General features: G+C 43.7%; 3 protein-coding genes across 9 annotated transcripts in view; all 3 read right to left on the bottom strand.

Moving 5' to 3' along the window:
• Window positions 1-18477, bottom strand: part of setd5 (SET domain containing 5) — a 66719-nt gene extending 48242 nt beyond the window's left edge. For both annotated transcript variants that reach the window (XM_060068670.1, XM_060068668.1), the window contains exon 1: window positions 16334-18477. The gene's annotated coding sequence lies outside the window, so the exon portion shown is untranslated. The remainder of the gene's footprint in view (window positions 1-16333) is intronic.
• A 518-nt stretch (window positions 18478-18995) lies between these two features.
• On the bottom strand, window positions 18996-22595 carry si:dkey-19e4.5 (UBA_like_SF and PTH2 domain-containing protein). 2 transcript variants are annotated; one of them, XM_060068679.1, is made up of 7 exons: window positions 22400-22595; window positions 21702-21815; window positions 21189-21260; window positions 20996-21070; window positions 20640-20737; window positions 20241-20355; window positions 18996-19980 (listed from the first exon to the last, which is right to left on the bottom strand). In XM_060068679.1, the coding sequence occupies exons 2-7, from the start codon at window positions 21807-21809 to the stop codon at window positions 19894-19896; spliced, it is 555 nt and encodes a 184-aa protein (XP_059924662.1). In that variant the 5' UTR covers window positions 21810-21815; window positions 22400-22595; the 3' UTR covers window positions 18996-19893. The 2 variants fall into 2 exon arrangements, with proteins under 2 accessions (XP_059924662.1, XP_059924663.1); XM_060068680.1 differs by having other exon boundaries at window positions 22154-22591.
• Window positions 22596-22706: 111 nt separating this feature from the next.
• Window positions 22707-26673, bottom strand: part of plxnb1b (plexin b1b) — a 68297-nt gene continuing 64330 nt past the window's right edge. For all 5 annotated transcript variants that reach the window (XM_060068664.1, XM_060068665.1, XM_060068663.1 and 2 more), the window contains 6 exons: window positions 26184-26344; window positions 25710-25857; window positions 25510-25574; window positions 25301-25376; window positions 25108-25182; window positions 22707-25014 (listed from right to left, as the gene is read on the bottom strand). In XM_060068664.1, the coding sequence (XP_059924647.1) occupies window positions 24910-25014; window positions 25108-25182; window positions 25301-25376; window positions 25510-25574; window positions 25710-25857; window positions 26184-26344 (630 nt within the window). In that variant the 3' untranslated portion in view covers window positions 22707-24909. The remainder of the gene's footprint in view (window positions 25015-25107; window positions 25183-25300; window positions 25377-25509; window positions 25575-25709; window positions 25858-26183; window positions 26345-26673) is intronic.

Here is a 26673-nt window from a genome sequence, read left to right as displayed (position 1 = left end):
AAGTTGAAGTCTTTCAACCCCGGCCCAAGGCTCGATATGCGCATCAGCCTCGTCACCTTTTCCTCAGCTAGGCGGTTTCTGATAGATGTTTTAATCCTGTTTTGGAGAGAAAAGGCTCGTTCCGCAGGAACACTGGACACGGGGATTGTACTGGCGATTTTGGCCAGCTTTGCCCAGTCGGGAAAGATTTGTGCGTTCACACCAAACGCGACGGGGCGACAAGATCCCATACAAAGTGAACGTAGAGACGCGTATCGGGCGAATTTTTCGCGAGAGAAAACCGGCGAAAGTTAGATTTGTCGCGCCACACTTTCGCCGTGCACAGGCGAGCGCGTTCACGAGGATTTGTGCCACGACAAATTCGCTCGAGTTGAAATATTTCAACTTTGACGCGAATTTCGCGTGATGACAGCCAATCAGCGTTCAACAGCGTGGCCACTGAGTGACATGTGTATGCATGTGCGGGTGCACTGCGCACGTTCATGAATGCACGTTCGTGTTTGCCTCCCTGGTGAGCTCGGCCAGGAACTGCTACTGGTTTTCATATGCTACTGATTAATTCATACATAAATGCGAACTTCTTTCTTTTTTTTCTCTGACATGTGGGCCGTTTACATTTTATTATACCGGCCATGCGTGCGTCCAATCAGCCAATGTCCGGCTATTAGCCGGCTAACGTGAACGCTGAGAGTAGCGCATAACTATTGAACGGATCTGGTTTAACTGAGTTGTTCATGTTCATCTAATAATAAAGATCCCAATGAGGAAAACACGCTGCATTTGTATTTATTTCATTCTGAAAATTGTTATATATTTTAAATTTTAACGTAAAATATTAACGATTAATTGATCGTTAATTCTCCCGACGATCGACTAAGACAACTTAATCGAATGCCCATCCCTAGTTTCCACCAACCAATAAGAAATGTCCCTTGTTGTCTGCGATTACATGGCCAACATGGTCTTATTATAGCCCGATCATTAACTAAAAAAACAACACAGAAAGAACAAAGCAACCAGCATATGATTTCAGCAATGTGTGAGGGCATACGCAACAGTCAGTGCGTTTACATGCAGAGTCATAATCCGGTATATAAACGATTAAGACCTCAACAGATACTTTTAAAATGCATGTAAACCCCTTTACTCGATCTACTTCGGACAGAAATCGGTCCATGAATGGACAAGCGAAATCGGATAAGAACACCTAGATAACTCGTTCATGGTCAGCTTTCTACCTGCATGTAAACCAGCATCGTATCGCATATCGGTGTTCGCGTTCTGCGCATGCTCGAGATCTTGCGGCCAGGGGACGTGAGCCGGAAGTAGGAGACGGTATTCGTGTTGTCGCCATAAACAAATAAACTATTCTTATTTCTTTATAAATATTTAATTATTTCTTTATATGTTTATGGTTGTCGCCGTCAGAAAACGAGAAACAGCGTTTTATTTAAAAAGATGACCCAAAAGATGGAGAAAGATGGACGAAGCCGGTGTCGTCAACATGCATTCAGTACACGACACTACACTTCGATTTCACCCGAGGCTGAATTAAAAGTACATGTTTTCCTAAACGTTGATCATCAACAAGGTTGTAAAGAAGTAACTTCTGGCATATCTGTCAAAATAAGTTTTTTTCTTCTGACGTGTATACAATCTTTATTCATTCATCGCGCCGCGACCGAACTGATGGGGAAATTCTATGATATTATTAATCTTAAGACTGTCGGGTTCTCAGACTCGGGTAGTTCCACAACAAAGGCTCATCGTGGGGGTTATCTCGGCCATGGTGGAGAAGGAATTGGGGGAAAGGAACTTCAGCTTGGACTCCCTGAAGTCCAGATTGAAACGCTACATGGAGGAGAAAGGGAATGTTGACGTATGCGGGACAGCTGTCAGTTCACTTCAGGTCTATCTCATTACTCAGACGTTCCATTGGTCCGACCTCTCGGTCGTCTGCGGACTCCTCCGGCTGGACTCCTCCCGCTGCTCCGCCGCCGGAGAAGTCTGCATACAACCGAGAGGTCGGAACCAGCGTTCACGTTAGCCGGCTATAGCCGGACATTGGCCGATTGGACGCACGCATGGCCGGTATAATAAAATGTAAACGGCCCACATGTCCGAGAAAAAAAAGAAAGAAGTTTGCATTTATGTATGAATTAATCAGAAATATTTCAATTTGAGTGTTTGACTGTGCACGGCGAAAGCGTGGCACGACAAATCAAAACTTGTCGCCGGTTTTCTCTTTTTTTGCCCGATACGCATCACTACTAGGGTTGCCACGGTGTGGACATTTTCACACCGAGTAATACGCTTGTGTCAACACCGGTATTACCGGTATAAACGGTATTAACTTTGAAACTATAGGTCAACCGCCATCTTCTCCGTCAACTCTCCTCACACTCGGTGACAGCGGCTGGCACCGAGTGCCAATTCTCGACGTCTTATAACGTTCTATATATAATAGTATAATATAATTTTATATATCATAATATCACGGCCAAAAGCTCTGTGCGCCTCCGGATGGCCGTAGCGCGGGGAGCTCACGTAGGGATTGGGCTTCGCGGGGTTTGTTTACCGGCGTTGCTATAATGGTTACCGGTCTTGTAAGGAAGCACGTCAATTCTCGGCGCGACAATTCTCCCGCACAGAGCAGAACTGTGGCCTATTCTACACATTTTAATTTTCTTAATTATATAAAAAAAATAAATAATAATAAGTGTTGCCGGTGTGCAACACCGAGTAAACAGTGTTGGCCTCAACACCGGTAACACCGTATACCGCGGCAACCCTAGTCTACGTTCACTTTGTATGGGATCTTGTCGCCCCGTCGCGTTTGGTGTGAATGCACAATGCGCTTCTTCCTTGGCGCCATGTTTGCTGCATTCTGAACCAAAACAAAGCAGCGCGTGTATGACGTCATGACGCATTTGCCGCGAATGGAAATGATAAGCGGAATCGTTAAACAGGCTTGCTAATGATTCCAAGGAATCGGTTGACTCGGCACCGGTTCGGTTCTCGATTCCCATCCCTACTCAAGATGAACTATTTGCGCTTTCCTCGCAAATTTCACATGATGCTTTGTCGTGTCAGCCTATTCGTGTTCACTCCCTGAAGTCCAGATTGAACAGCAAAACGGAGGAGAAAGGGATTGTTGCGGATGAGGATTCCCGGAGCTCTATAATATCACTCGCCTTGGTGGTTATCTCAACCATGGTTGAGAATGAATTGGCGTTCACAAGATAGCCCCTCCTACTCAGGTATTCTTCAAAACACTTGAGCGACACTTGTACTCACAACGAGCACAGACAATTCTGCGATTACGGTCCGTGCTGTGGAATTGATGGCACTGTTGCACATTGGCTGTTTCGCACACACACTGAATATTGCCTCACAAGCAGCTCCCCCCGTATTTATTTACACTTGGTGCCTGGTTAACAATTAAAGTTAGAATAATATAAATAATACACTGAAAATATGTTTACATGGTTCACATATAGGATTTTTTAAGCTATTCAAGGTTCTCTCTCTATTCCAGGGTGCTGCTCATATCTGTTTGTTGTTGATGAGGGTGTCCGAGAGAGGGTTCGGCAATGCATGTTGATGTGTGGGGCTGCGTCTGAGCAGCGCTTAATTTCCGTGTCCCAGTGGAGATTAAGCTCAGTCTAACTCCACTTTGTGTGGAGCCATTCAGGTATAACCCTGCTTGTTGAAATGCTCATACATAACGACGGTACTAACAAACAATCATAAAGTTGCTATTGCTCGTGAGTCGTAACTCGCCCTCCCCTCCTTCTCAAAGATTAATTTTTTTATTATTTATGAAACGGATTGAAGTTTACTTTATTTTCCTATACTTTTCACCTCTTCTATTTCTTGGACTTGAAACTAACAGTTCTGCTCAACGTCACTTCCAAACAAAAGGATAAAAGAGAAAGTGCCTTTCCTTTGTATTAAAGTGACCGGATTATAAAAAAAAAAAAAGAGTCACGATGCATGTGGTTATTCTGGGAATTGACATATCGTGATAAATATCGTTATGGAGTTATGAAATGACCCATATCGTTATGGAGATATGAAAATACCCATATCTTGATATATATATATATATATCATTATGGCGATATGATTTGACCCATAGGGCTGGCTGGGCGATAAAACGATAACGATATGTATCGCGATAGATACGTAATCAATATCAATAGAAAATGTGTTCGATAGAACGTTTCGATATTATTATTTTTATTTTTTATTATTTTTATTCCTCGTTGTAAGAAACCGGAGCAAAAAGTCTACTTCTAGCTTCGCTTTGAACCAGAGGTTGCGAAGCAACACTGGTTGAACTATTCAAGATGGCTGCGCCCAGTGTGACTTGAAGCATGAACTGTTTTCATAGTGCTTGGACCGCTTTGGTGGTTTAAATGGCCATTTCAATCACTCGTATTACTGCAATACCTAACTGCGTCCGTATCTCTGCCTATGGCCTATAGCCTAGCCTACCTATTTTGGAGCGCCTGGTACTCTGCCAATGCTACCGCGACAACAGCTTCGACCGAGCGAAATAATAAGCTTTAAAGGAGTATTTCACCGGTGGAGGCATGAATATGTATTGAAATTGGGTCCTATGTGTAGTCGAATAATAAAATAAAATTCTAATTTGGTGCAGTCTTGACCGAGAAAAGGCAGAAAGTGACTTTTTGGCGCTTGTGGATTGAAGACAACAACTCCCACCATGCACTACGATGCACAGCTTCGCTGGCGGCCACTCCCGCTGATCATCTCCGCCTATCGGACACCTCCTTGTTCCATCTACTAATGGAACAAATCAGCGTGTGTCACCATTTTTGTGACACACAATGATCAAGCGTCAAGTTAGGAACGTTACACGCGTTTGGTGTGGTCGTAGGTTTCACCCAAAAAATTGGCTTCGTGTGGACGGGGCCAAGAAGGCGAACACACGTCACCAAGATTGTTAAGAGATATTGATATTGATCAGATATTGATGAGATATTGTTAATATGCACATTAACGTTTGAACATCGTTACCATGGGAGTGACCGGAGTTGTCAGAACGCTTAATAAAGTTTGACTTTATCCGACTGTTTTGTAGACATTCCCTTTAGCACAGCTCGGTCTAGTCGATGCATAACGCAACCCCATTCAAACGTTTGACTGCAGTATCTTCTATTCTATGCGCCTTATAATCCGGTGCGCCCTATATGAAAACAGTTCTAAAATAGGCCATTCATTAAAGGTGCGCTTTATAATCCGGTGTGCCTTATAGTGCGGAAAATACGGTAGTCCTCGTTTGTATTTTTCGAAATGGTGAACTTTTGCATGGTGCCATCTTCTATGTCAGATCCAGTACCCTCCGCCATTGTACTTCAGTTTTATCAACAGCCTCTGTTATCTTAGCTTCAGACGCTGTGGATGTTAGTTTCTGCTGGTGAAGTCCCACCCACTGGCACTGCTCTAATAGGTCTGTAGCGTCAGTGGGTCCCACCCCCTAGAGGGGGGTGGGACTAGTGTTTGTAGTCTTACGAGAATCCTCCCCTCTTACACTTCCTATTTTCTTGTACGCAAAAATCGTCATATTGCGTCATCTAAAACAGGAAGTGTTGGAGATCGATACGGATCTCTCCAGTGTCTCCAGAAAATAAGGGAATGATGCTAGACCATTCAAAAATATGCGGGGGGGTTCTAAAAATACAAAGCTTATGTGAAATGGGTGAAGTTGCCCTTTAAGTGTGAGCATGGAGTCAGATCCAAGATCCGAGTCGGTTCGCAACGCACCAGCAACGTATCTGACATGCTATAGCCAATCATGTAACAGTATGAAGTTTGGTTGCGCCATCTCATTGTCTCGTGTTCACAGAAACAGCGTGCTGTGGGATGTGAAAGATGAGTACCGCAACGAGCGAGGAAATAGTCGATAAAAATGGAAATGTCAGCTCGCCAGTATGGCAATTCTTTTGGATTTTACAAGTCAGACTAATGTTGTCTGTAAATTATGCAAGACCATAGTCCCCGGCAAGACTGGGAGCACAACAAACGTATTTTACCACCGTAGCCGCTCTCACCCTTTGGAGCACAGCCATATCAAAAAAACGGCCAACAACATCTGCAAATGCAACGCCGCAAAAGCAGCAGCAGACCACCATGGAGAGGTACTCGGCATCAGTGCCTTATGACAAAACATCCAAACGCTACAAAGACATAACCCAGGCAGTGGCATATCACATAGATATGGATAAGGATATGCTTCCGCTCTACCGGCGAGAAGCCCGGTGTTTCAGTTCAACTCGTGACCGTGTTAACTGGTGACCAGCCGAATGCGTCGCTTGTTGTCGTGGCTACGCCAGCTGTTGGAAATCGGGACCAGACACATAGCTGTCCTTGCGAATGACTCTTTGATTTGTTTTTCAATAAAATGAATAGTTTCAATGTTACAGATGTAAAGGTTAAGTCTACCTCAGTTTTACTTGAATTTCTTCTATGTTTACTAAACAAGGCATATATTTAAAAAAAGAAATGTTATTCACCACCAGAGGGTGAACTTTTTTGCACTGAACTTGCAGTAAAAAATATATAGTAGATGGTTCTTCTCGGGTCTCAGGTTTCTATACGTTTACATTTTACACATGTTTTTGTAACACTTAATTGTTGTTAAGCACTTTATTATTGATAATTGTTAAGTTTTCATCGGGATGGTATTTATTTGAGTGTTTTCCATGGCTGTGTTGTTGACATTCATTTCCATTGTCTGCCTACAACCAAAAAACTATGTAGATCTTCGGAAAACTTGGCATATGGGGGCGCGGCAGGAGTGCCTCTACGTAGACGATTTCCCAGAAATGTGAACAAGTGAATCGCAAACGTTGTCCCGAGTGTTTAGCGCTCTGCACAGCCACCCCAGACTGTCAGCAGGGAATACGTCGAAATGCATGTACGTAGGGCTGGGCGATATATCGAATATATGCGATGTATCGCGAGATGTTCTCCAGGGGATGTATAAAATGCCCCTATCGCGAACATCGAATATAAATTGGCACGCAATGTTTCTTTTTGCCGCCGCCGGCATACTCGTTGTGCTTTCACGCGACGGGGCGACAAGATCTCATACAAAGTGAACGTAGAGACGCGTATCTGCCAATCAGCGTTCAACAGCGTGGCCACTGAGTGACATGTGTAACGTAACAGCCAACCAGCGTTCAACCGTCAAACTCGGTGCAGTGCAGTCCGGGGTGAACTGCAGCACGGAGGAGAAAGAGATTGTTGCCGTTTGCGACTCCCGGAGCTCTATATATAATAATATAATTGTTTATATAATATCACGGCCAAAAGCTCTGTGTGCCTCCTGATGGCCGTAGCGTGGGGAGCTCTCATAGGGATTGGGCTTCTCGGGGTTTGTTTAACGCACAGCGTTCCCTTCTCTCGCTATTTCCGGTGGCTCTCTAAACACACTCACTCCCCCCGCCCATTGCGAGTCCACGAGATTCTCATGGACGCGCGTGTGTGACGTAGTCTGGAAGGCGCGCTGCTGTAGGTGTGTGTACCTCCGACCGGTGAGTGAGAACAGCGTGAGAGAAAAAAGGATGGAAACTGAAGATTTGGTTTTGAAAAAGAATAGCATTGGATCCGTCGTCTGGCAGTGTATATAGAATAATTATTATGCAAACAGTTCATAAATAATTAATGGTTTGAATAAATGCTGTGTTGGTAAATCTAACTTGCTGTGATTTTCCTTTTCTTATGTGCAAGTTCTAAATTGTTCCAATACAAAGCACTGATGAGTTTAAACAATATGTTGTTTCATGTAATCTACATGCAGACTTATATTTCAGGAATACTAGAATTATTACTGACGTAACATTATGCCAGACATGGTTGAATCGAGCATTGATGATGTGCTCTAGAGGAGATTCAAAATATATCGAGATATATATCGTGTATCGAGATATAGTAAAAAAATATCGAGATATTCATTTTGGCCCATATCGCCCAGCCCTACATGTACGTCATTATTTGAAACTTTGGTATGGTTAAACATGACTCTCAATCATTATAACAACGTTTATAGGTCATAAAAGTCGAAAAAGCATAATAGCTAAGATAAAAAATAAAATAAAATAAAAAGTATATTTTTCTCCTGGTCCTTATTTTAAATAGGTCATACAAATTATCGATAATTATCGATATCGACTAGGGCTGTCAACGAATATTCGAAGTTCGAATATTCGTTCGAAATGTATCCAAAAACGCGAATTTGAACGTGAAAATTAATATTCGAATGTGAAAAAACACTCCCGCGGTACAAGCGCCTCTATCTGCTTTGTGAATGAGCCTCTGTCTGTTCGCGATGTCCCTCATAATATTCGAATGTGAAAAAACTCCCGCGGTACAAGTGTAACAGACTAGTATTGTGAAGAGTGAATGTATTTTATCCCCACGGGGTTTCCGTACTTGGATATAGGTATTCCAGCTCGGCTATGCCATTCAATAAGCATCCGAAGTAGAGCTCAGGGAGCTAGTAGTCTGGCTGGTGAAAGCTGCTATAACGCAATGTTCTCGGCAAAGTCCGAGACAGCTTTTTTTTCATGAATCCGAACGGTGCGTAGCGCTGGCCCTTTCGCTGGCATGGTGGAAGACGTAGGCGACATGCATTTTTTTCTTTAGCGATTTTAATAGGCCTTCTCGATAAATGGTAAGCAAAGCGAGGAACGTTAGCACTAGCATACTTTGTAACATTCAGAAGCGGGCGTCTTCTTCAGATTACTATAGTTTGCGCGCTTGCAGGTGTGGTGGTGAAATGCAAGCGATAAAGTTGTGGCTTTTCATGATTAGGCCTCCACGTTACTGGGCTGTTTATAGGATATATATATATCCCACTAATTTGAACCATGGTTTTGTCGCATTATTGACATATTGACGGCAACTGCGTAAAATAGGCAACCAGATATTCGAATAGTTCGAATTCGTGATTTTTTTCCAAACGAACATTCGAATGTCATTTTTGAGCAATTTTGACAGCCCTAATATCGACCGATATGAAACACTTATATCGTGATACAGTTTTCAGCCATATCGCCCAGCCCTAATGACCCATATGACATATATCGTTATGGAGACATGAAATGACTCATATCATGATATATATCGTTATCGAGATATGAGATGAGTCTAGGGATGCACCGAATATTCGGCCACTGAAAATGTTCGGCCGAAAATGGCTCAACACATAATTTTCGGTTTCGGCTGAAGGAGTAAAAAGGCTGACAAACTACACCGAACATTTTTATTTTTGATAAAAATAAAAAATAAAGTACATTGTTCTTAAATTCGGTTTCGGCCAACTGTTTCAGTATATTCGGTTTCGGCCGAGAATTTTCATTTCGGTGCATCCCTAGACGAGTCCCATAGGTTTTGTCCCTATCCACAGCCCTACACTATAATGTGGTTGCATGGCCCACTCAAACAAACAGTTCCACAGTGGACATTGCAGAAGCCTAGTGTGGGCTTATCTAATGGATGTCGGTGTAGTTACAATACACTAGAATGTGGTTGCATGACCCACTCCAATAGTAACATAGCAGAAATTGTCTTGCCTGCTCAAATTAATCACATGACTTAAAGCTGTCTGGTCTATCCAGCCTGACTACTGCATCTCTCTCCCTCTAGTACAACCCACCTGAAAACAGAATTCCACCGTTTGCAGCAGATGTTTCTCTAGCGAGGCCGACAAGGAAATACACAGCTCGAATCCAGACCAGACCAGACTGAGTTGCAGGCCATTTTAATTACACAGAAGAAGCAGAAAGAGGAGACCTGAACACAGTTTGATGCAGCAGGTCTAGCCGGAAGTGGTTTGCATGGATGCAGAGCAGCGCTCTCCGTGTCCAGCAGCAGACACGGCGAGCGCCCTCCTGACGACTGGGAGAGCCGCAGCCTTGCATTAACACAACAATGTCCAGCTGCTTGAATGGACCAGGACCAGGCCCGGGATGAAAGCCACACAATTGGGGACAAAGGGCTGGGTTCCGGGAGGGTTGGGGGCAAGGGGGGGGAAAGAGAGCCAGAGAGAGAAAGAGAGGTCGACAGAAGGGCCAGCAGGACACAAAAATCAATCATTTGTTCCACAGCAAACAAACCAGCCAGTGTGTGTGTGTGTGAGGCGACCAGTAACCTAGAAGTGGATGAGCATGTGGGTGGGGACGAAACCTGACCAGCCCTATCTGGCTTGCTGCGTCTCTGGACTACACTGAAATAAGCAATAGGCACAACATTTGCTTCAATAACAATTCAAGACAATACAGCCACTGTTAGGCTTCAAACCGGTTTTCTCTATCCAGCCAAACGCTGATGATAAATTACTGTAATGTTGCTTTTGGGAATAAAATGGCATCAATTTCTCTTTTAAATTTTGCTGATCCTTTTGCAATCTAATGACTCATTACCCTTTTGGAAGTGTAATGGAAAATGACAATCAGACAATCAATAGACACTAAGACAATTATGCAATTAATGCAGTGGCTCAGTTCTTACCAAGAAATGTCTTAAGCCGCTACTATAGTTGACTGAATATGACCAGGAATTATAGGGATCCACATACAAAACATAGAACTGCATACATAATCGTAACCATCTTTATCCCTCCCTCTCTCTCTCGCTCGTTGTGTTGCATCACAGAGCAAAGCCATAGAAATGTGCAAGCAGCCATCTTTGTCTCAGTGTCTATTTATACATCTATGGCTTTCCCCAGACTGTTCCCGCCAGGGGATGTCTAGCAATGAGAATTAGCCTCTAATCTTAAAGCTAAACTTAACCATGTCCTCTGCCTTAATACGTACCATTAGCTATGTTCATATCCTAGAAAAGAAGGCATGACTGCCCGTACGGGAAATGTGGGTAAGAGAAAAACAACACTTGAATTACTTATGTGTACATTTGTAAAACAGTTTCTGTTTGAAAAGAGATCTAGGGTTGGAGATTATTACAGCTAAATAGGTAGAAGCTAGTTTTTTCAAGATAAGCAATATATTTTTTGAGAAATGCCAGGCATACATGTAAGCTCACACTTTGGCCCAACAGACCTCTGCCTCTCTCACCCCGTGATCCGTCGCTGCATGACAAAACACCTTTACATAACATTTCCATTTCCTCCTTTTGCCTGACGAGTACAAGCGTAAGACAGAAGCTGTGTTCGAAATCGTTCCGTATCACGGATATAGTGCACTATAGGGTGCTCGCCATTTTGTAGTTGTGTTCAAATTCTCAGTGATTAATTTCATGCACTATATAGTGCACTTAAAATACCCAAAATTTGAGTGTACATTCGATGTTCCCTACATGTTACTCCCGTATACCACAATGCCATACGGTCGTGTTTTTCCAGAGGAGAAGAAGAAGCTGAATAACCGCAAAAATTAATACATTTAATGATGGAGTCTCCGGCTTTCGTTTAGAAATGTCAACAATTTATTCGGGATATAACATTTAGCATTCAAAATTAATAGAAAAAAAACCTTGATCAAGGAAATGCAACATTCAACATCAATACAACCTTCATCTTTCCTCGTGAGTGCCCGGTTTGTTTACATGATGTGGGCGCATCTGTTTGCGTCACACAAATTGCTGGCGCGATTACTGAAGGAAATGACGTTTAGAAATGTTCAGCGTAGTGTCCGAATTCTGGTTTGTTCTTTTCCTATATAGTGCACTATATCATGAATACTACATAGGGAATAGTGATTGAGTGAACAGGGAACGATTTCGAAACACAGCTAGAGACATAAGGCCCAGCCCTGCCTCCACATTCAAGCTAGAGATGTATGCTGTTTTCTAGTGCTAGTGTTTGATCAGTCACACCCAATCCTTTAAACTGCACACACACGGTGACCATTTTGAATTTCTATATCATTCACTTACTGCAGCAGGGTCCTAAGTTTACTTCTTGAATTCGCTCCTGTATGTGAAAAAGTCTACAGGCCAAGAAATTGTTTTGATATGTTAGCCAGATATAGATTTACTAGCTAAAGGTAATTAAAGAATGCAGCATTTGAGGTGTAAGAAATATTACCTACAAATATTTAATACATTTTAGACATTAGAATCTCTAATTTTCATTTCAAGAGACCTCACCATGACCTATAATACAATGCACATAAGTTCTGAATATACTGCATTTTTTTTTAATATCTAATAAATAATGTACACTGCCTTTGTCACAATATGGCTAAAAGTTATCTTGGACAACATTTTAGTTTCATGTTAAAAAAAAACAACCAACAACTTAACATGGAGATGTGAAAGGGATAGGTGTTGAGCAGGACAAAATGGCTGAGTGGTTCTTTTCACCACTATTCCTCATTTGCTCCCCTTCATTTGCTTTTCTCTCCCTCAACTACTCACTCTTTTCCTCCAACTAACAACACCCTTTGAGCAAACACGCTGAGTATTATGCCAATAGCATTTCTGACTTGGTTCTACCTGACCCTTGGTGCATTCTGGCAATGTGCTTGTTTATGTATGAGGTGAACGGAGAGCGAGAGGCTAAACCTAAAATGGCTTCCATATGTTTAGAACAAGGTAAAGAAAGCCATTTTATTTGGAATCGGGATCATTCTTTTTTCTAAGCAAAAGGTAGAGCGTAGCTCCCACTACACCATGAGACCAAGGAGAGAACATGGAAGTATGAGAAAAAGACTAAGGCAGAGAGCTTATTACGTAGCTCGCCTGTCCCTCTCTGCCCCAGCCTTTTTTTTTCCCAGCCTCCTCCTTCTACACTATTCTCCCAAGAAGCCTTGCTGTTCGGCACATAAAGAATAAGCCCGCAGAGCACCCTGCAACACGGCTCCCTGAACGCTGAGGCAGTGCCGAGGAACGGACGCGCCCCATTGGACCCGCTCCAGCATGACCAGGCCAATAGGAATCGGGCAGAGGGACGGGCGTCACACACTAGCTTGTTTTTTAACCTCATTGTGCAAGAAGACAAGCACGACACAAATGCAGAAGGTAGAAGCTGGGATCAAGATGTTTTTTTCAAATATGCAAATAGAAATACAAAGTTCTAGAACCCTCCCCTCCACCACAGACACACTCCTGGTCATTACCAATACTCAAAGAGACTATGAGCAACCTTTCAGACAAATCTAAAGGGCTTAAATATATCATGAACGATGTCAACCAATAACAATATTAAGGGAAGTTAAATAATACCCAATGAATCAAAAATATGATTCATTATTATTATTATTATTTTGTCATTTGTCCTTAGCCTCACAATTGTGGATTTGTGACGTTGTCTTTAAGACTTGCATAATCACAGCACACACGCACACCAAAACCGTCCCAATTAACATGTCAATAGGTACACCTGCTTTTTCTGGGTAATGATACAGCATGGCATCAGCATGCAAATGGGAAAGAGCGAAACAGGGCAGCTTTCTCCTCTTCCCATTGCTAACAGCAATCCCTCTCAAAAAACGGTCTCACTCCACCCTCAAAACTGTCTGTGGCCAGCTAAGATCCTGTCTTCCTCCTCTGGAAACGGGCCAGCATCCTGCTTCATTTCCTCTCCAGGAGGTGCTCACGCACATACACACAATTGGTATCAGGTCTCTAATGATTTGGCTAAACAAAATGAACCAGAACTGGATCAATGCAATGGGTATTTCCTAACTAGTGATCGTACATACATGTGGGTAAGAGATCAAGAGAGTCAGAGGATCTTTCCTTAGCAACAGAACCAGGCCAGACAAACATGGCCCGTCTGCAAATTCCTTTGATTTTTTGAGAGGCCCGGATATAAGGGACAGGCGGAACCCCTAGCCATTTAGACTTAAGATCAACCCCTGGATGTTCACTAACCCATTAACCTAGGTAAAAAAACAGGTTTGTTTGGGTGCTGCTTTTGATATTCCCTCACCCCTTAACCTAGGTAAAAAAAACAGGTTTGTTTGGCTGCTGTTTTCTGCCTTTATTTTCTGAGTGGAGGAAGTAACAACAAAAGCAAACCCCAACTAGCCTCACACTGCATTGACGATATTTTCCCAGGGTATAGCAAGTTGGGCTGAGTAAGAAAGCTCAGCATTGTGTGCCCTGCCCATGTCCCAAATTCTCCTAGCATTTCTTAGAGAGGACTGTGTACTTGTCTTTGTCTCTGGTAAAGAGCCCAGCGTTTGTTCTAGATAACAAGAGGGGTCAGGCAGGGGGGTTGGGGAACTGGGGGGGGGGGGGGGGGGGGGGGGTTCTGTTGGCCAAGTTGGCAGGCTGCAGTGAACAGAGGCTATTAAAAGATGTAAAACATATTCGAAGAATGTGGGTTCTAACCAATGAAAAACATACTGGCTTAATCGCATATGGCTACATGCAGAATCCAGGGGATCCACCTTTCGTACCGACGGACTTCTTTCTCACAGCAGGTCGAAACTACAGAAACGCAGAAGAAACGAAAACGCGCTGATATTACTGTTGAGCATGTTTAGACGATTCATGTACACCCATAAGCGACAATGAACACGTATCAAACTTGTGTCTACAATAAACACAAACGTATTACATTTTCCAACTAAGAAAACGGTCGACGAAATGTGACCAGCTTCCTGAATGTGTGGGGTTCGAGCTCGCTGGAAAATAACACTTGACACGTCAGACATAAGTCGGACAGAAAGCGTCCGTCGTGTGGAGGTCGTCGCACAGTCAGCCAGGCAGAGAACAACACGTCTCCCTCCTCGTCCCGGGCGGAGGACGCTGGGTCTGAGCTCAGCAATGCGAACACAGCGCAGGCGGCCATTAGTGCGGTTAAGGTGTGGGTGAATTCCACCACTAACATGCGGACGAGAGAAGATTCCAAAACACGAACACGTTTTAAAGATGAAGCAATGAATTTAAACGTCTTACACGAAACAGGAAATACCTCTTCTGCGTTTTGCTACATGCATAAATAACAAAATACAGTAAAGTGGTGTATTGCTGTGCTCTTAACGTGTTTGCATCGGGATATTCTCGAGAAACAATGTCAGTTATTCACACGTTCAAATAAAAGATGGAGGCTAAAAAAGGAAGAACCAAACACTGATGTTGAGCGCCAGAGGTGGGGGTTGGGAGGTGGAGAACAGCAAGTCACTACTCAGGAGATCTGCTCTTATTGATCCCACACTAAAACACAGCGTTTCATTCGCTCTCCTCGCCAGGAGAAGTCCAGTGTGTCGCCACTGCCAGGTGGATCTGGTTGTAAACAGTAGCCTCACTTACACGGTGCAAATATTCTATGTAAAACAATTGTATTTTCTATTTTGTATGCAAGTTATGAATAAACGCATCAGTCCACTAACCAAGTCGTACAATGACGTGTTGTGAAACCGCCTTCATCGTGTTACAATTACATGGAAACATCCAAAAAGTTAGCCCCATGTCTGCTATCATGTTGTGTTGATTGAGCTGAATAGGGCTGGGCTGTTCTAACATAAGTCTGCTAGCATGTTGTATGGATTGAGCCGAATAAGCCTGCTCTTTACTACCCCACGTCTGCTAACATGTTGTGGGGCTGGGGGGGGGGGGGAGGGATAAGGCTGCTCTTTACTAACCCAATAGTGAACAACATCCATTCGAAACCCTCTGATCCAGCGGATTGTTACCTGGCCTTATGCTACTAGCTAATCACAGAAGTTCATGTCGACTCCATTTATTGTCAAAAGATAACCATCATATGATATGAGCCTCATATCATGCACTCATATTAAATAGTCAAAATGTATACGTTGGGCATGCTATAGTTGATCAACCCCCGCCCCCCCCCCCCCCCCAAAAAAAAAAAAAACAGCTGTAACGTTGAGTTACATGAACAGCACCGAGACAAACACTTAAATAGAGTAGGCAGAATGACGTTAGACAGGGTCATTCCTTGTGTGTATATCCGAAGAAATAATGTGGGAATATTACCTTCAATTGATTAACTTCTTCAATGAAACTCCAGAAAACAGTTGCATAATAGCGTTATAAGCTTAGGAGGAATAGGAGCCGACATGGAAACAATTAGGAGTATTGAGCTAGTTCATGGCTGGAGCAACAAGGACTGGGAAACATCACACGAGGAGCTGATCAGAAACCAATTGAAGATCAATTCAGAGAGCCACTGCAGCCTGGTGTCCTACAGGAACATTATTAACCAACATAGGAAGGACGAGCCCAGGGTACTGGCTAAAGAACGTACATTAAGTCACCTAGCTAGCTAGTGTTTAGCTGGTTTACTTTACAACAGGGATGGTATCTTGTATATATGTTAAAGATGACATATAAGTGGTATAAACATATAGTAACAGAGTAAAGCACTCACCTAAAGAGACATGCCCACCAGTGCAAACACGTTAATCGAATCAACAGCCAGAGGAGCCTTCGGGTATTCCAACATCAATGCTCCAGCCCAGCAGGCCCGTGGCTCGACCTCGGTGTCTCCTATATCCCTTGCCTTTAAAAGTAGCTCCCTCTCCAGGGGTAGGAAACAAACTTCTCAATGTCTTCCACGCATGGCCATAAAGTTAAATCCCCTGTCCCGGTCAGGTACAGTTAATCCATTGAGTGTCTGTTATAGGTCCCGGTTGCCTGATCCATTTATGTTAGTGTTTGGTATATATACAGTCGGTATTATTAAGGGTATATGCTGCTCTATGTGTTCTGGGCTCTGACTCTTTCTCGGGTCCTTACGTTTGCGTCGGCGCCCATCCCCCTCCTCACCGGCATCGACCGCGGGTCCAACCAAACTGACACACAACCAAGCCACGGGGTTTCCCGGTGACCAAGCAGGGGCTTCTTTGGTGGGTGGGCGTTGCGCGGATATCATACCCCTCGCATCCCATTGGTCAGAGGTGTGTTGGTAATAAGTCAAATAAAAAGTAAGGAACGTCATTGGTCCGCTAGACAACTGCATGTGTTGGTAGTCTAGTACGCACAGAGGCGCGGGTGCCATATGAAGCGGAGCTTCGTGTCCTTCGCAGTACGTGTGATTGAGCCATTTGGAGGAGGAGAACAGTACAACTGTGGATGCGTTCGGAAGTAGTTGTACATGGATTTGTTTCACATTTTGGGAATGTCGTTATTAAATGCAATTACCCTGGAACTAATTTTATCTCAGTAGTGGAATAATGTTTTTGTTTGATTTGAGGTTGTATTATCTATATGGAAGATTCTGTAGTGGCAGACGTCAGCTACACGGGGTCTCTGGGGCCCGGTTCCAGGGACACGGCCAGTAGAATGAAGGGAGTATATAGTAGGAGGGGACGCTCCTGTATGGTCTGGTAAGGGATGGGGCAGGGGAAATGACCAGTAGGTTACATCTTTTCACGAAGGTCCCTCCTCGTTTACTCACTCCTTCCCAAATCTTTGTATTCGAGGATATTAATGAACAAATTCGCGTTGGGAAGCAGAAGTGTCAACTATAACTTTATTAGGCTATGAAGAATAGCTGTAGTTTCGAGGTGTTCAAATGTTGCTAGCTTTTTTATATTAATATTTTTGATCACGTTAACGTCATATATTTGCTTAAAGCGTGATTGGATTCTTGTCAGGTCACGGGACCTGGGAGCCGGATTGTGAATGGCTGAGGTGGTCAACGTCATTTGTTGCGGTGTTCGGACGAAGAAAATAGCCGCATTGTACATTTGCTAGATTACGTCTGATAAGGGTTCATAAAAAAAAATACCGTATGGATTGTGATCACTTAAATATAATAAAATGAACAGGCTTGTAGGCCCTAAACGTAGGTTTACTAGAGCCCCCAGAGACAAGAGATGTCATGGGGTCTCTTCTACACACCTTCCCAGGTCTGGAGCAGCTTGCATTTAGATATAGCAGTGGTTTATGGTCAAGCAGGTTCTGGAAGGGTCGCATGATTCAAAGCGATCGATCATGGCCGTCTCTCCTAACCATTACAATGGGTGCGTGGTCGCAGCGTAGCTTCAGAAATAAAAGGCCTACATCGTCGTTTAAGGTCTACATAGTAATTTAAGGCCTACCTAGTCGTATAAGGTCTACCTATTCATATAAGGCCTACCTCGTTCCTAGTCGTATAATGGTGGTTTCCTGGATCCTCGGACGCCAGTCTTCCGAGTTGCAACGTCATTTCCGGTCTCGGAGCATTTATAGCATTCCCGTTCGTCTTTGTGATTGTGTCATGAAATTGGCTAGTAGTTGTTTATTGTTTGCTACGTTAGCCTCTTTAGCAAACCAGCCCGAAAACAAACACAACTTTACATTGTACTGCACATTAAAATGACCAACGTGGTACAAATACAAAGAAAATACATATCTTCACAGTCGCAGCAATTTTTGTTGAGTGTCATCGCTGCTCTCGGTCTACTCAGAATTCCGAGGGATGAAGACAAAAAGGGGCGTGCCTCCGAGAAATGTTGCAAGAAAGCTGGGAGATTTTCGAACTTCGGAAGGCTGGCGTCCCGAGAATTCAGGGACACACCATAAGGCCTACTTCGTCTTATAATACCTAGTCATATAAGTCCTACCTCGTACCTAGTCATATAAGGTCTACCTCATCATTCCACACCGTTCCTTAATCTCCTGAAATCAACTAACCATAACCATTAACTGGTTAATGTTGGATTTGGAAAACAAATCACTCAGTTTAAATGTTTTAATTGCTGTATTTAATAGTCAGTCTTCTGCAAAAAAAAACTTAAATAATAGGTTGCTATTACACAGGGTAGTCAATGTTTTAGTGTGGAGCCTACATACGAGGAGGAACATTTAAGTTTTCAAAGCGTCTTTTTCCGCATGCATGAGTGCCATGTTTAATGTCAAATCGGTTTAACCCCGTCCAACACTAAATATCGTTTCCCTTTGTTGCCAGACAGAACAGACAAACGTTTTTCCATGCCATTATGGAGCAATACATGTACTCTGTTAATCACTCAAGTGACAACACATTCTGCATCTTGTTTGCTCGAGTCTGAAGCAATGCGGACAAACAATTGTAAACCATTATCCACGATAATAAACCATCCAATGCAGGACGACCATTTTCTAGCTTTTTTTTTTTTTTTGTAGGCCTATATGTGGTCCTGCAAATATAGGAAAGTAAATCAACTATACCAGACAAAATTAAATGTGGGCCCAGCTACTGTACAGAACATCAAGGACAGCACATCACATATACAATATATGGCGGTAACAGATATGTAAACAGAAACACAGCATTTTAAACAACGTGACCATTTCTATGGGGCACAAATCTTTGGGCAAACCATTGCATACCATATACATTTTAAACATCAAAAATTACCCTCTTTGTGGGGTTAATAAGTCATACCCTTATTCTAGCATTTATTTCATGAAGCTTGAATGAGCTTTCATCAGCTGCAACACTAGACAAGATGGTGTGGATTATATTAACACATAAGACTTTTCTTTCTGTAACCCTTCGATAATCGACAATTGTGTGCCAGAGCATGCAAAGTTCCAATGCAAACAATCTTACTTCCACATTATATCGTCACCCTTCTTTAGGCTGCAGTGGTTGAACTCATCTGAGGCATTTCCTAGATTATATGCATTAGCATATAATGTTATCTAAAGATGGCTCTGGGGCCACCATGTGACAATGATACATTGTGACAGGAAAAGTAACAACTTCCTGTGGTGTTATCATTGCTTTTTTGTAGGGGGCCCAATTAATTTCTATGTGCCTTCTAAACGTTTACATATTGTGGCTCGAGCAAGCAGCTAACACAAAAATGGTTGCGTTTTGGGTGGTCTGGTGTTGGGAAATGTCTTGTTGACCAGCGCCGTCTGCGAAACATACCCTTCTTCTTGTGATTGCTGCCCTCTGTTGGTCGCAGATGTAGCACTGCATATAGCTATGCTGTTCCACAGAGGGTAGCCAATTCCTTAGAGCAGTTTCAAACTCCCAGTAACATTATTGACCATCTCATCCTCGCCCATTATGGCCAGGACAGTGCGTGATCCGGACTCCACCTGCCCAAAACATAAAAAGTTTAACGGCCTTGGAAATAATGTATTATGTAGTATGTATTCTCTTTATTTAGGACACATTTTTATGACTTCTGTCAAGTTAATTGTGTTAAGTGTAGGAGCCTGGACCAATGTCATTTTTCCAAATCTGACCAACGGATAACACAAATCCTGGAACCATTTATGACGCAAGTGGTTAAACTTTGCCAATATATTTTCCATGCGTTTTTGGACGCGGCCTAAAAGTTGCAGTGGTCACTCACCTGGGTAAGCCCTGCATCCTGCACCAGGTAAGTAGGCAGGCTGAGGCTCATGGCCAGGGCTTGCAGCTCCAACAAGTGAGCCATGTTGGTGCCTTGGACCACCACTTTCTTGGCCCTGGGATAAACAATGAGGACAAACTTAATCAATTGGACATTTCTGAAAAACAACAATGAGCCCAAAGAAATCCACATAGGGCTTGGAGATTTTTTCTATTTAATCGATTAATTGGCATTTTTATGATTTGGCTGGGCCAAATCGCCATGCCCTAAATCCATTTTAAAAGACTGAAGAGCAAACATTGACACATATCCAATAAAAAAAAAATATATATAATTAAATCAGTAAATAAATATCTATCTATATCTTTCAGATTTCTAACAGTAACACATCATTCTTACCCACTATGGTCCCATTTCCATGCCATCTCTCTCCAGCTGTTCTTGCCTTGCAGAGCCTGATACAGACCAACGGCTGCATGGCCCACCTGGGCCGCTACCTGAGGAACACCACACAAAGAAACAACTGCAACCCCTACTCCCTGCTGTCATGATGCATATAGAGATATAGAAAAGTTCAATTTGAATTTGGTATCCGCAAGTATGGGGTCTACTCTGACCAACCCTATAATAGATACACAAGCAACATCGAAACCAAAGGAAAATAAATAAAAGTGAGCCCTTCTGTGTTGGTTTGGCCATGAATCACAGAGCCTTCCACTACAGTAAGCTCCCGCTCAGCATCCAGCAGGACTGACCTTTCCCACGCCCATGGCGAGGTCCATGTTCACTACGAACACCATCTTGAAGGCGAGGTCATCATCGCCCTCCTCCTGGGAGACCAAACAGACACAAGAGGGGAGGAGAAGGGCTCAGCAGCGGTCGGACCCGGCCCAGTGTTACCCGTGTCACATGGTGAACCTGCGGGGACTAAGGCTATGGTAAGGGCACCTCGTTCTCCAGCTTGTTGAAGTAGTACATGGCTGCCTCCTCGGCAGACACGTTTCTGGTGTGCAGGAGGGCCTAGGAAGAAGAAAACAGATTCAAGTTAAACCCATCTACAGCGCAATGAGAACAACAGGTATGGGAAGAAGCCACTGGCCCGCTGGGATTACAATCGCCTGGCCTGGTAAATAAACACTTTGCTTCAGTTTTACATGCGTTTTTGCATGGCAAATCTTTGCAGATGTAAACACCAATACTTTGTAATAAAATGCTACTGTCGAAGGTTCCTGCCCATTTCTTAAGATTGTAAGGCATTCAGGATGCATCTTTCCCAAAAAAAACATTCAAATAAAGTAATTTACTCCATATCTCCAAAAGTGAATTGAAACATGTATTATTATTAATTTATTATTCCCGTTTTGGAACATTTTATGTAGATGGTCCAATTACACTATATTATGTCCATGGCCCGGCATTAGGGAGACTAGGATCTGAATCCCTTTACCGGGGTGCTCTCACCTGCTTGGCGGCCTCCTCGGGGATGTCCAGCTCCCGGAGCTGCTGGAGGTAGACTGGATTGACCTCCTGAGCGCCGGCATCAGGGCCTGATGGCTCCAAGGGATCCATGCTGGGCTGTGGCATACAGAAACAACACATCATTACTTAACGGTAATGACAGCTCAAACCAGAAACCAGCTAACACTGAATATAGTAATGCATTTATATCGAATGAAAGTTACTTTTATACAGGTATAAGGCTTACCTCTGCCTTAGAGCGGAACATTAAAATATGAACTGACCACTTATGCTTCCTTGAGTTAAATGTCATTACCCAACACGACACATTCAAGCACATCTACTGCATTAGTAACGGTATGTCTCTACTCCCAAGGGTAGAAGTATAGTAGTATAATATAGGACGATACTAAAGATCCACTGGGGCTAAAAACAAGTACATCTTAGTAGTTCACCTTTAGCACCTGTTTCCGAGCTGATGGAGAGGTAGTGGGAGTAGCTGAGGCTTAGCTGGGTAGCGGAGGCTATGCTAGGAGGTAGCAGAGGCTATGCTAGGAGGTAGCGGAGGCTAAGCTAGGTAGCGGAGGCTAAGCTAGGTAGCTGAGGCTAAACTGGGTAGCGGAGGCTATGCTAGGTAGCGGAGGCTATGCTAGGTAGCTGAGGCTATGCTAGGTAGCTGTAGAAATGGAGGTAAGTTCTACCTGAGCTAGGCAGCTAACGTGCTAGCAGGAATCCTCCAACACCAAACACAGATCTTCTCAAAGTGCTCCTATGGCGACAGCACGTTCAGATCTCTAAACGAGTACAGTCCACTGGAGGATGACAGTGCTTACTCCATTTTGGCAATCAAATTGTGATTTCCCTACCGGATACCATCATTGTAGATGCCTAGTAGTTTCCGTTCCGTGCGTCAATGTAGCCCTGAACACATCTCATCGACACCCAAGTTCCCGACCCTAACCGAAGCCGACCAAAACGCACATTCTCCACAAAACCCCAATTGAAACATTTTGTTTCATGAATACTTTATTACATCGCCTTCGACAAATTTCGCTTTTATTAAACATGATATATCACTACAGTAACATTATTAAACCATTATGTACAATGATATTAACATAAGGTAAGAAAACTCCTTTAAACTGCTCTTTGCAGAGCCTGCTCTACATAGCTGAATTTATACAGTCTAACAACAGTTAGAATCTTCCCTCAGATGGCCTGCCTCAAAAGTTTTAGGCTTCAGAACTATATGACAGCAAAAAACATTTCTACAAAATTAGTTGATGTTTGTTAGATAGGCCTACTGTAGTGATAACCTATTGGTAACATTCAGACATTCTTGGGCTGAGACACCTATAGAGCATTTGGAGATGCATACGCAACACGAGAGGCTCATTATAAATTTATATCATTTTACAAATTTTTACCTTTTTCCCAATCAGGGGTCTTTGACATGAATTAGATGGACAGAGATTAAGCCAATCTCTATTTGGTCACTAAAATGTCAAGAGTGCATCACAGCTTTTGACATCAGGCAGACATACAGGAGGTATGAGCAGGCATACAGAAGGTATAATCAGGCATACAGGAGGTTTGGCAGGCATCAGCTCCACATGTGTTAGACTTCTGTTGGCACGGAACAGTGGATGTTCTCTCATGTTGTCAGCAATTGATCACAATTTCAAATAAGAAAGTGATTTCAAACGGATGCTTTGTGAGATGAACATAGTACCATTAAACGGGGCTATAACATGCGTAACAGCAGTGTTGTCTCCGCGTAATCACAGAAAAAATAAATTAAAATACAAGACACACTCCAGCACATAAAGCAAGAGTTTGGCAATCTTCAGGGAGACGTTTCAAACAAAGCGAGGAACTTCAGAATGTTTTGAAATGGACACAGCGTAAGCAGTACAGCATTTAGAACATTTTCTTCTTTAAAATTGTGAAAAAAAGGAATGTGAAAATGTTTTTACAAAATTAAAAGACTCAAATAAAAACAGTTACACAATAAAAACACCTTAATGAAACATTGACTTCCCCTCTAAGATCCTCTCCAGTGATGTTTACCTTTAAGGTAACAAGGGCAGAGTCCCACTCCAGGACCCTCACACAAGGGGTTGAGAACCAAACACACGCTAGCCAAAGGACCAGGGGTTCAAAGACATCTGTTAAAGGGGCACATTGTTAAAAAAAGAAATTAATGAAAAATTTACAACGGTTGTTTGTGTGATTTTCCAGCATTTGGCGATGTTTATACCAGCCTGTGTTATTTTAGGAGGACTGGTATGGCTATAGAAATGATAAATGTGGATGAGGTAAAAAAAGAAAAATACAACCACTTCTACTGAGGTGCCTTAGCCCATGGGTTGAGGTAGAGCGGCAATAACACATTGAACTCCTCGTAGATGTAAAGGAGCTCGTGTTCACCTACAGAAACTGGCCTTTTTAAATAATAAAATTCTGTTCTCGAATTTGTTTAACCTTGTATAAACAGTAATGGACAATACACTTAAATAATATGGCCAAGTTTACTTTCGTGGTGGAAATCAACCCACCATAACATCTCCAAAATATACGGTGTTACAACTGGACAAATGTCATGCCTTCATTGGTTTCCCATGAAGGCATCATGACATCACAGGCTGATTAAAAAGGGGAAGGTGTGTGTTACTGCATCTACACACATCAAGCGGACATCGGAAACCATTAACACACAGGCCAATACACTAATGCAATGCGAAAGGAGAGGGAATGATTTTTTTCCATCCTACACAAATAAGCACAAAATGTTTGTTACAAATAAAAGAAAGAGTAGTTCTTAATTCAAAAGAGATGTATGACCATCACTGAACAGAGGAGACACACACACACACACACACACACACACACACACACACACACACACACACACACACACACACACACACACACACACACACACACACACACACACACACACACACACACACACACACACACACACACACACACACACACACACACACGTGAGAGAATATGGGGGCGGGGCTAGTATGAGAGTATCAGAGTCCTTAGTGCCGGTCCAACAGTCCCATCCAAGAAAGTCTGTCTGTCGGTGTATCTCTCCTCCCTCTCGGGCTCTCGGCCCCTGCAGATGCACGCTCCTGAGCCGGTGGTGGATGGAGGTCCAGGTCCAGATCCTGGAGGGGCTGCAGCTCAGCCCAACGGCTCACAGGTCTGTCACCTTGTTTTCAACCGCCGCAGCGATCTGCTGCAGCCGGTAGCCCAGCTGCATCTTCTGGGCTGTGGGGTCTTCCTCCAGGGCCGTGATGATCTGAGGTGGACGTCAACACAGGTCAGAGGAGCACAACCTCCACCAACAGGGAAAAGGAAGTGTTTTAGGGGACACACACACACACACACCCACCTGGTCGTAGTACTTGTTGATGTACTTGTACAGCTCATGGAGGGCTACAAGGTAATTCAACTCTCCCGAGTAATTCTGTGAGGTGGGGAACCACATGAGCATGAGACCCATTTCATTATAGACTTCATCATGTTCATCATTTCTATGCGTTTTTCTTAAGTAGAGACCCTTATGTAAAGACAGTTCTGCTCACCCTGGACAGTTCGGCCAGAGCAGAGTTCATCTCCTGGTCGCTGGCGGAGATGGTCTGCCTGATGTCGGCGTAGTACCTGCGGTGCGGGAACAAACCAGGCAGCCGTTGAACACTGCTGTACTTTGGACTGGGATGACACAAATACTAATGTAGCTTCATGCAATACCCCCCCCCCACGCCCCAAAATAAGTATTCGCAAACTGACAAACCTTTCTACCATCTGCTTGTAACGGGGAATGTCTCTGGCATACAGCAGCTTGTTGATGGGTGAATCCTGGTGGTGTGGACGGAGGCCCAAGAGGAGACACAGGAGAGGGAACACAGTGAGAATAAGCACACGGCTTACAGCACAACTAGGATTCAGCCCCAGGGGTGAACCCAAGCCCCAGGGGGTTCAGCTCCAGCTCACCCGGCCCAGCTTGTGTTCAGCGACGGTGCAGGAGTCCATGAAGGTCTGTGCGATGACAGAGAGCACCGCATCCACGTGGTCCGAGGCCTGCACATCAAAGATGAACTGGGGGTTCTTCACTATGTTGATCCAGAAACGCAGCGGTAGGCTGGAGGGAAAGAGGGAGGCAGGAAGGAAAGTGGTTAACATGTGATGTATTGAAATGTTTGGTGAAATGCAGAGCCCGCAGAGTCCCGGGTCAGTAAAGGTGGTCCCTGTTGGTCTTCCAGATGTGGATGGTCTCAGGTGTGGTGTGTACCTGTTGGTCTACCAGATGTGGATGGTCTCAGGTGTGGTGTGTACCTGTTGGTCTTCCAGATGTGGATGGTCTCAGGTGTGGTGTGTACCTGTTGGTCTTCCAGATGTGGATGGTCTCAGGTGTGGTGTGTACCTGTTGGTCTACCAGATGTGGATGGTCTCAGGTGTGGTGTGTACCTGTTGGTCTTCCAGATGTGGATGGTCTCTGGGTCTGTGATGCCGTGGTGGGCCGCCTGGTCATCCAGCAGGTCAAAGAAGTACTTGACGGCGAGCGGGACAGGCCGGCTGGTGCTCAGGATCACGGTGAACAGGTCGTCCACAAACTTCTGAAGCGTTCCCTGTGAGACCGCGGGACAAAGCGCAGATTCAGATGATCTTGGTTTGGTTTTGGTTTGACACGTGGATCCGGAAAAGATGATTGGTGATTGGTTTAGCTGTCTGTGGGTGTAGGTCTTACGCGCATACCAGAGTTTGATTGACATATTTAAAGCCAATCGTTTGACAATAGACACGGTGGCCGGACTACCCCGACTGCTCACAGTAAGCCGGAAGGCCGGATTGTTCTATTAACGGCATTCCGGAAAGGTACGAATTAGAAGAAAAAAACATTGCGCGTTTGTATCCCTTCGAAAATCAACAGCCCATGAGAGCAGCCAGTAAAGAGGCC

Source organism: Gadus macrocephalus, chromosome 13 (assembly GCF_031168955.1).
Source record: "Gadus macrocephalus chromosome 13, ASM3116895v1".
Classification (NCBI taxonomy): domain Eukaryota; kingdom Metazoa; phylum Chordata; class Actinopteri; order Gadiformes; family Gadidae; genus Gadus; species Gadus macrocephalus.
This window is presented reverse-complemented; position numbering and strand designations above follow the sequence as displayed.

What these genes read in the sequence shown, in the direction of transcription:
- si:dkey-19e4.5 (XM_060068679.1), bottom strand. Translation starts at nt 21,809, where the DNA reads ATGGATCCCTTGGAGCCATCAGGCCCTGATGCCGGCGCTCAGGAGGTC. An exon ending in TGGAAATGGGACCATAGTGG is followed by an intron (nt 20,356 to 20,639) that starts GTAAGAATGATG and finishes TGTTTATCCCAG; the next exon opens with GGCCAAGAAAGTGGTGGTCC. An exon ending in AGGATGCAGGGCTTACCCAG is followed by an intron (nt 19,981 to 20,240) that starts GTGAGTGACCAC and finishes TGTTTTGGGCAG; the next exon opens with GTGGAGTCCGGATCACGCAC.